This window comes from Mustela nigripes, chromosome 17, assembly GCF_022355385.1.
Source record: "Mustela nigripes isolate SB6536 chromosome 17, MUSNIG.SB6536, whole genome shotgun sequence".
In the NCBI taxonomy this organism is placed as follows: domain Eukaryota; kingdom Metazoa; phylum Chordata; class Mammalia; order Carnivora; family Mustelidae; genus Mustela; species Mustela nigripes.
This window is the reverse complement of record NC_081573.1, coordinates 339,701-350,540: the sequence shown is the minus strand read 5'-3', so window position 1 is coordinate 350,540 and position 10,840 is coordinate 339,701. Positions and strand designations below refer to the sequence as shown.

General features: G+C 39.9%; 1 protein-coding gene across 1 annotated transcript in view; it reads left to right on the top strand.

Moving 5' to 3' along the window:
• The window catches only part of LOC132005808 (leukocyte immunoglobulin-like receptor subfamily A member 5), a 3,625-nt gene extending 1,662 nt beyond the window's left edge, over positions 1-1,963 (top strand). The window contains exon 4 of the mRNA XM_059383334.1: positions 1,960-1,963. Coding sequence (XP_059239317.1) covers positions 1,960-1,963 — 4 coding nt within the window. The remainder of the gene's footprint in view (positions 1-1,959) is intronic.
• Positions 1,964-10,840: the final 8,877 nt, after the last annotated feature.

Sequence of the window (10,840 nt, the reverse complement as noted above, 5' to 3'; positions counted from 1 at the left end):
TTTGACTTCTTCATTGCCAATTTGGATACCTTTTATTTCACTTTGTTTTCTGATTGCTGTTGCTAGGACTTCTAATACTATGTTGAACAAGAGTGGTGAGAGTGGGCATCCTTGTCGTGTTCCTGATCTCAATGGGAAGGCTGAATGCTTTTTCCCATTGAGGATGATATTTGCTGTGGGTCTTTCATAGATAGATTTGATGAAGTTCAGGAATGTTCCCTCTATCCCTATACTTTGAAGTGTTTCAAGCTTTACTACAAAGCTGTGATCACCAAGACAGCATGGTACTGGCATAAAAACAGACACATAGACCAATGGAACAGGGTAGAGAGCCCAGATATGGACCCTAAACTCTATGGTCAAATAGTCTTCGACAAAATAGGAAAAAATATACAGTGGAAAAAAGACAGTCTCTTCAATAAATGGTGCTGGGAAAACTGGGCAGCTATATGTAGAAGAATGAAACTTGACCATTCTCCTACATCGTACACAAAGATAAACTCAAAATGGATAAAAGACCCCAATGTGAGACAGGAATCCATCAGAATCCTAGAGGAGAATATAGGCAGTAATCTCTTCGATATCAGTTACAGCAACTTCTTTCAAGATATGTCCCCAAAGGCAAAGGAAACAAAAGCGAAAAACTTTTGGGACTTCATCAAAATCAAAAGCTTCTGCACAGCAAAAGAAACAGTCAAAAAACAAAGAGGCAACCCACGGAATGGGAGAGGATATTCGCAAATGACTGTATAGACAAAAGTTTGAACTCCTCAAACTCAACACACACAAAACAGACAATCATATCAAAAAATGGGCAGAAAATATGGACAGACACTTCTCCAATAAACACATACAAATGGCTATCAGACACATGAAAAAATGTTCATCATCACTAGCCCTCAGGGAGATTCAAATTAAAACCACATTGAGGGGCGCCTGGGTGGCTCAGTGGGTTAAAGCCTCTGCCTTCGGCTCAGGTCATGATCCCAGGGTTCTGGGATCGAGCCCCGCATCGGGCTCTCTGCTCAGCAGGGAGCCTGCTTCCTCCTCTCTCTCTGCCTGCCTCTCTGCCTACTTGTGATCTCTCTCTGTCAAATAAATAAATAAAATCTTTAAAAAAAAAACCACATTGAGATATCACTTTACACCAGTTAGAATGGCCAAAATTAGCAAGACAGGAAACAACATGTATTGGAGAGGATGTGGAGAAAGGGGAACCCTCCTACACTGTTGGTGGACATGCAAATTGGTGCAGCCTCTTTGGAGAACAGTGTGGAGATTCCTCAAGAAATTAAAAATACAACTTCCCTATGACCCTGCAATTGCAGTCCTGGGTATTTACCCCAAAGATACAGATGTCATGAAAAGAAGGGCCATCTGTACCCCAGTGTTTATAGCAGCAATGGCCATGGTCGCCAAACTATCAAAAGAACCAAGATGCCCTTCAATGGACAAATGGATAAGGAAGATGTGGTCCATATACACTATGGAGTATTACGCCTCCATCAGAAAGGATGAATACCCAACTTTTGTAGCAACATGGATGGGACTGGAAGAGATTATGCTGAGTGAAATAAGTCAAGCAGAGAGAGTCAATTATCATATGGTTTCACTTTATTTGTGGAGCATAACAAAAAGCATGGGGGACATGGGGAGTTAGATAGGAGAAGGGAGTTGGGGGAAATTGGAAGGGGAGGTGAATCATGAGAGACTATGGACTCTGAAAAACAATCTGAGGAGTTTGAAGTGGCGGAGGGGTGGGAGGTCGGGGTACCAGTGGGTGGGTATTATAGAAGGCACGGATTGCATGGAGCACTGGGTGTGGTGAAAAAATAATGAATACTGTTATGCTGAAAATAAATAAATTAATAAAAAAATTAAAAGAAAATTAAGATCACCTGTAAATATACATCCTTCATTCCCTGACTTCTTCACTCAGTAAGGTCTGTTTCTTCTCAGATGATTGAATGTCCTTAACTCTGATTTTAACTAGCTGGGGGTGGTCTGTAACCAGAACTGGACTGACCATATCTTCACTGAAAGGTGGGTACTCACAGCATTTCCACTTTTCAGTGATCATAAACAGTCACCTCAGGCAACACAGAGCTCACTGGTCATTGTCCCCTTTGCTTTGAGTGTCTTCAAAGACCCAGTCATTTGGTCGAAGAAGCCAGAATCTGCTCCCACAAATGTAGGAAATAAAGCCCTCAATTTCTACAATGAACACACAGGTTAGCCTGGGGATAACCTTCAAGTTTGGCTTTGATCAAACCTCTGCTTCTTTGCCTTCTGGACCACAAGATGGAATGACTTCACTTTTGCTTTGAGCCCAGCTTCCTCTTTACCCTCCATCTTCTGTTTCACTTCCGAAATCGGAAGCTCCTCTCATCCTTTTTAGGGAGAACAGAGCTGAACGGCAGCCTAGCACAGACCACAATGTCAGATCATTCCAGGTCATATCCATTGGTACAGATAGTCAGCTGGAGCTAGATGCTTGCTGGGCTCACTACAAGTAGGCATCTGAGGGTGGAAACCACATCCTGGCCAGTGAGGACAGCTGTCTGAGCAAAGCAGAAAGACAAGCAGGCACTGATTGCTTGTCTGCACCTTCGGCATGTGCTCAGGGGTAGCTGAGAGGATAGGAAAAACCTGGAGTGGAGGTTAGGGAAGAAATATCTAAGGAAGGTATAGGAGGAAACTATAGGAAGTTTCTATATAGGAAGAAGCGTCATAGGAATGCTATAGGAAGAAAACATGCTATAGGAAGAAACATCTAAGATGTTATAGGAAGAAACATCTAATGTTTCTATAGGAAGAAACATCTATAGGGTGTTTCTATAGGAAACTATAGGAAGAAACATCTAAGAATATTCTGGAAGGCCAAGGTAAAGAAAGAATCATAGCCAAAGGGCCTCCTGCCTCAGCATGTCACTGGGTCCCCTCAGCTCTTAAAGAAGCTCTAAGAGGGAGCCTGGCTCATTCAGAGGAGCATGTGACTTGATTTTAGAGTCTTGAGTTGAGCCCCAGTAGAGATTACAGAAGAAAAAAATGAAAAGAAAAGAGAAAGAAACTACTTCTGGAAGTTCTGGCTTAGGAAAAAGCATTTATTCCTTTTGTTTTTCTTACCATTTTGTACTTTTGGATTCTTTTTTTTTGTAACACCATTGACTCTCCAGATTAGACATATATTTACAATGCTTGCATTTACACAAATTTTTCATTGTGCTCTGTGCAAGGAAACCAGGCCAGTTGCCAATGAAAAACAAGGAGGGTATAAGATTCAGAATTGGCCATAGCCACTTTTTGTTTTTAACTGAAATTTTGGCAATGCAAGACCTTATGCTCTTGTGGATTGTGGTGGTTCTACTCTGGTGGCAACACTGAGTGGAAAACACAGCTGGAAATGCAGGATGAGCCAGTTCTTTGAACTTTGAGTAGCAGGAGAATTTGATTGTGTGGTCGTTAGGGAACTGGACAAACAGGGATGTGGGTGAGGAGGGCTGTGTCATGAGTGAGACTGCATGGCAAGAAAGCTCTAGGAATGCCATGATAAAAGTCACTCAGTGGTTCAAAATATCAAATACACTCAACTAATAAATAATTGAACATTATATAAAAAACTAATGGTGTACTATACCTGGCTAATTGAATTTAAATAAATAAAAGATATCAAATGTGTTAGCTGTTACAAAATTAATTTCTAGGAAACAAAAGCTCTCATACACACAAATAAAACTCAATGTCTTTTATTGAAGAGATTGTCTTTTTTCCACTGTATATTTTTTCCTGCTTTGTTGAAGATTATTTGACCATAGAGTTGAGGGTCCATATCTGGGCTCTCTACTCTGTTCCACTGGTCTGTGTTTCTGTTTTTATGCCAGTACCAGGCTGTCTTGGTGATCACAGCTGTGTAGTAAAGCTTGAAATCAGGCAATGTGATGCTCACAGTTTTGTTTTTCTTTTTCAATATTTCCTTTTTTAAAAAAAATTTCTTTTCAGTGTAACAGTATTCATTGTTTTTGCACCACACCCAGTGCTCCATGCAATATGTGCCCTCCGTAATACCCACCACCTGGCTTCCCTCCCACTCCCTGCACTTTCAAAACCCTCAGGTTTTTTGTCAGAATCCATATTCTTTCATGGATCACCTCCCCTTCCAATTTCCCCCAACTCCCTTATCCTCTCCATCTCCTCATGTCCTCCATGCCTTTTGTTATGCTCCACAAATAAGTGAAACCATATGATAATTGACTCTCTCTGCTTGACTTATTTACCTCAGCATAATCTCTTCCAGTCCTGTCCATGTTGCTACAAAAGTTGGGTATTCATCCTTTCTGTTGGAGGCATAATACTCCATAGTGTGTATGGACCACATCTTCCTTATCCATTGTCTGTTGAAGGGCATCTTGGTTCTTTTGATAGTTTTGTGACCATGGCCATTGCTGCTATAAACATTGGGATACAGATGGCCCTTCTTTTAACGACATCTGTATCTTTGGGGTCAATATCCAGTAGTGCAATTGCAGGGTCATACGAAGCTCTCTTTATAATTTCTTAAGGAGTCTCCACACTGTTCTTCAAAGTGGCTACACCAACTTGCATTCCCACCAACAGTGTAAGAGGGTTCCCCTTTCTCCACACCCTCTCCAACACACGTTGTTTCTTGTCTTGCTAATTTTGGCCATTCTAACTGGTGTAAGGTGATATCTCAATGTGGTTTTAATTTGAATCTCCCTGAGGGCTAGTGATGATGAACATTTTTTCATGTGTCTGATAGCCAATTGTATGTTTTCATTGGAGAAGTGTCTGTTCATATCGTCTGCTTATTTTTTGATATGATTATTTGTTTTTGTGTGTCGAGTTTGAGAAGTTCTTTATAGATCCTGGATATCAACCTTTTGTCTGTACTGTCATTTGCAAATATCTTCTCCCATTCCATGGGTTGCCTCTTTGTTTTCTTGACTGTTTCCTCTGCTGAGCAGAAGCTTTTGATCTTGAAGAAGTCCCAAAAGTTTATTTTCACTTTTGTTTCCTTTGCCTTTGGAGACATATCTTGAAAGAAGTTGCTGTGGCTGATATTGAAGAGATTACTGCCTATGTTCTCCTCTAGGATCCTGATGGATTCCTGTCTCACGTTGAGGTCTTTTATCCATTTCGAGTTTATGTTTGTGTACGGTGTAAGAGAATGGTCGAGTTTCATTCTTCTACGTATAGCTGTCCAGTTTTCCCAGCACCATTTATTGAAGAGACTGTCTTTTTTCCACGGTATATTTTTTCCTGTTTTGTCGAAGATTAATTGACCATAGAGTTTAGGGGGCTCTTGTTTTTTGGGAGGTTTTTGATCACTGCTTCAATCTCGTTACTAGATATCAGTCTATTCAGGTTGTCGATTTCTTCCTGGTTCAATTTCAGGAGTTTATAATTTTCCAGGAATGCATCCATTTCATCTAGGTTGCTAATCTTACTGGCATATAACTGTTGATAATAACTTCTGATGATTGCAGCCTTCCCGTTGAGATCAGGAACGAGACAAGGATGCCCACTTTCACCACTCTTGTTCGACATAGTATCAGAAGTCCTAGCAACAGCAATCAGAAAACAAAGAGAAATAAAAGGTATCCAAATTGGCAATGAAGAAGTCAAACTCTCTCTCTTCGCAGATGACATGGTTCTTTATATGGAAAACCCAAAAGACTCCACCCCCAAACTACTAGAACTCATACAGCAATTCAGCAATGTGGCAGGATACAAAGTCAATGTACAGAAATCAGTGACTTTCTTATACACTAACAATGAAAATATAGAAAGGGAACTTAGAGAATTGATTCCATCTACTATAGCACCAAGAACCATCAGATACCTGGGAATAAACCTAACCAAAGAGGTAAAGGATCTGTACTCGAGGAACTACAGGACACTCATGAAAGAAATTGAAGAAGACACAAAATGATGGAAGACCATTCCATGCTCTTGGATCAGAAAAATAAACAGTTAAAATGTCTATACTGCCTAGAGCAATCTATACTTTTAATGCTATTCCGATCAAAATTCCACCGGTATTCTTCAAAGAGCTGGAGCAAATAATCCAAAAATTTGTATGGAACCTGAGAGACCCTGATTCGCTAAGGAAATGCTGAAAAACAAAAATAAAACTGGGGGCATCACGCAACCTGATTTCAAACTGTGATCACCAAGACAGCATGGTACTGGCATAAAAACAGACACATAGACCAGTGGAACAGGGTAGAGAGCCCAAATATGCATCCTCAACTCTATGGTCAAATAATCTTCGACAAAACAGGAAAAAATATACCATGGAAAAAAGACAGTCTCGTCAATAAATGGTACTGGGAAAACAGGGAAGCTATATGTAGAAGAATAAAACTCGACCATTCTCTTACACCGTATACAGAGATAAACTCAAAATGGATAAAAGACCTCAACGTGAGACAGGAATCAATCAGGATCCTAGTGGAGAACATAGGCAGTAATCTCTTGGATATCAGCCACAGCAACTTCTTTCAAGATATATGTCCAAAGGCAAAGGAAATAAAAGCAAAAATAAACTTTTGGGACTTCATCAAAATCAAATGCTTCTTCACAGCAAAGAAAACAGTTAAGAAAACAAAGAGGCAACCCACGGAATGGGAGAGGATATTTGCAAATGACAGTACAGACAAAAGGTTGATATCCAGGATCTATAATGAACTCCTCAAACTCAAACACACAAAACAGGCAATCATATCAAAAAATGGGCAGAAGACATGAACAGACACTTCTCCAATGAAGACATACAAATGGCTATCAGACACATGAAAAAATGTTCAACATCACTAGCCCTCAGGGAGATTCAAATTAAAACCACATTGAGATATCGCCTTACACCAGTTAGAATGGCCAAAATTAGCAAGACAGGAAACAACATGTGTTGGAGAGGATGTGGAGAAAGGGGAACCCTCTTACACTGTTGGTGGGAATTCAGATTGATGCAGCCACTTTGGAGAACAGTGTGGAGATTCCTCAAGAAATTAAAAATACAACTTCCCTATAACCCTGCAATTGCACTCCTGGGTGTTTACCCCAAAGATACAGATGTCATGAAAAGAAGGGCCATCTGTACCCCACTGTTTATACTAGCAATGGCCACGGTTGCCAAACTGTGGAAAGAACCAAGATGCCTTTCAATGGATGAATGGATAAGGAAAATGTGGTCCATATACACTATGGAGTATTATGCCTCCATCAGAAAGGACGAATACCGAACTTTTGTAGCAACATGGACTGGACTGGAAGAGATTATGCTGAGTGAAATAAGTCAAGCAGAGAGAGTCAATTATATGGTTTCACTTATTTGTGGAGCATAACAAATAGCATGGAGGACATGGGGAGTTAGAGAGGAGAAGGGAATTGGGGGAAATGGAAGGGGAGGTGAACCATGAGAGTCTATGGACTCTGAAAAACAATCTGAGGGTTTTGAAGGGGTAGGGGGTGGAGGGTGGGGTAGCAGGAGGTGGGTATTCTAGAGGGCACGGATTGCATGGAGCACTGTGTGTGGTGCAAAAATAATGAAAATAATGAAGACTGTTATGCTGAAAATAAATAAAAAATAAATAAATAAAAAAGAATGGCCAAAATTAACAAGACAGGAAACAACATGTGTTGGAGAGTATGTAGAGAAAGGGGAACCCTCTTACACTGTTGGTCAGAATGCAAGTTGGTGCAGCCTCTTTGGAGAACAGTGTGGAGATTCCTCAAGAAATCAAAAAGAGAGCTTTCCTATGACCCTGCCATTGCACTACCTGGTATTGACCCCAACAATATAGATGTAGTGAAAAGAAGGGCCATCTGTACCCCAATGTTTATAGCAGCAATGGCCACGGTCATTAAACTGTGGGAAGAATCGAGATGCCCTTCAACGGACGAATGGATAAGGAAGATGTGGTCCATATACACTATGGAGTATTATGCCTCCATCAGAAAGGATGAATACCTAACTTTTGTAGCAACATGGATGGGACTGGAAGAGATTATGCTGAGTGAAATAAGTCAAACAGAGAGTATCAAGTATCATATGGTTTCACTTATTTGTGGAGCATAACAAATAGCATGGAGGACATGGAGAGTTAGACAGGAGAAGGGAGTCGAGGGAAATTGGAAGGAGTGGTGAACCATGAGATACTATGGACTCTGAAAAACAATCTGAGGGTTTTGAAGGGCTGGGGGTGGGAGGTCGGGGTACCAGGTGGTGGGTATTATAGAGGGCACGGATGCGTGGAGTAGTGGGTGTGGTGCAAAAATAATGAATACTCTTATGTTGAAAATAAATAAATAAATAAAAACATAGAAGGGTGCCTGGGTGGCTCAGTCTGTTAAGCATTTGACTTCAGCTCAGGTCCTGGCCCCAGGGTCCTAGGATGGTGTCCCACATCAATTTTCCTGCTCAGTGGGAAGCCTGCTTCTCCCTCTGCTCACTCCCCCTGCTTGTGCTTGCTCTCTCATTCTGTCAAATAAATAAAGTCTTTAAAAAAGTGAAAAAAAAGTGAAAATAAAATAGAGTTTAAAATGCAGATGCAGTGCCAAGAAATAATGGAAATTGGGTTACTTAAAAATAAAACACATCTCGGGGCGCTTGGGTGGCTCAGTGGATTAAGCCGCTGCCTTCGGCTCAGGTCATGATCTCAGTGTCTTGGGATTGAGCCCAGCATCCGGCTCTCTGCTCAGCGGGGAGCCTGCTTCCCCCTCTGTCTCTGCCTGCCTCTCTGCCTACTTGTGCTCTCTCTGTCAAATAAAATAAATAAAGTCTTAAAAAAAATAAAACACATCTTTTCATGGCAAAAAAATAAGAGAAGGTCAAAACACAAGGGATCGAGTCCCGCATCGGGCTCTCTGCTCAGTGGGGAGCCTGCTTCCCTCTCTCTCTGCCTGCCTCTCCATCTACTTGTGATTTCTCTCTGTCAAATAAATAAATAAAATATTAAAAAAACACACAAATGGAGACTAAGAGAAAATATTTATAACATACATCAACGGTTCTGTATGTATGTGTACATGCATAGACATATATGAGCATATTACATATATATATGAATGTCAATTATTGAAGAAAAATACACAAATGGTAAACTATACAAATAGGAAATTTTAAAAAGATTAAAATGGCATTTATGATGAACACAGGTGATGTATGGATATATTGAATCACTACATTGTACACCTGAAACTAATATAACTCTGTATGTTAACTATTATAGAATGTTTAAAAAAATCCTAAAAAAATTAAAAAATTAAAAATAATAAAAAATAAATATCCAGAATATTTTTCTCCACGATGAAAAAAGAAATGACCCAATACATGATTATCATAATGTGCTCTATTCCTTTCCAAATTAATTTTAGTATTTTCCATGAAAATGAACATTCTTCTACAGCATAAAATGAAAATTTGTTCAGATTTATTTCTATAAAAAGAAATGGAAATTTAAACTAAACTGAAATGTTATTTTTTCTATTTGGCAAAAATTAGAAGCTGGCCAACTTGCTTTTACAAATCTGAATAAACAGAATAAATAGAAATGTTCTCATATTGTTGGTAGGAATGCAAGATTGAAATACGGATATATAGAAAGCTGGCATGTGTCAAAGGTATTGTTATGTTTTAGGTAGTAAATGAAAAATTCCAGTCTCATTCTAGTATTTATCTAAATACATAGCCACCCAGACCCTCAAAGTCCATATTATATCTTTGGGAAATACCAATTCCCTTAAGTTGAAGGGATTGCTTTTTGGTGTAAAAAAAAAAAAAATTGAGCAGTTCACAATTAGGGGAAGTTGTCATTATTTACCAAGCAACATATGCAAATTATGCTTCTGCCCCAGGAAAAGCCCGTCAAAAATACGAAAATATATATCCCAAGGCTACTGATTGAAGTATTATTTGTACTTGTGAAATAATGGAAAACTGGGTTAAATAAACTCAGGTTCATCTCAACATGGAGCCATTTACCACTGCACAAGAAAAGAGAAAGTTAGTTTCTTTTTTTAATTGGAGGATAGTTGACACATAATGTTAAATTGGTGTCAGGTGCACAACGTTGTGACTTAACTTCTTTTCCCGGTCCTGCTGTGCTCACCACAAATGTAGCTCTCATCTGCCACCACACACACTATCACAGTATCATTGACCATATCCCCTGTGCTGTGTCTTTTTAAAGATTTTATTTATTTATTCATGAGAGAGAGTGTGAGGTGGAGGCAAAGGGAAAAGCAAGCTCCCCACTAAGCGGGGAGCACAATGTGGGACTCGATCCCAGGACCCTGAGGTCATGACCTTGGTTGAAGGCAAAGGCTCAACGCACTGTGCCAGCCAGGCATCCTGAGCTGTGCCTTTTATTCTCATGTGCCTTTTATTCTTTTATTCATTTTGTAGCTGGAAGCCTCCCCTCTGGCAACCACCAGTTTGTTTTCTGTATTTATAGATCTGGTTCTGCTTTTTGCCTCTTTGTTTATCCATTTGTTCTCTTTTTTACATTCTGCATATGAGCAAAATCATATGATATTTACCTTTCTCCATCTGACTTATTTTACTTAGTGTAATACCCTCTAGGTCCAGCCATGTTGGCAAGATCTCATTCTTTTTAAGGCTGAATAATATTCCATTATGTGTATATGCCTATGTATATCTCATCATCTTTTTTTTTAAAGATTTTATTTATTTATCAGAGAGAGAGAGAGAGAGCGAGCACAGGCAGACAGAATGGCAGGCAGAGGCAGAGGGAGAAGCAGGCTCCCTGCTGAGCAAGGAGCCCGATGCGGGACTCGATCCCAGCGTCCTGGGATCGAG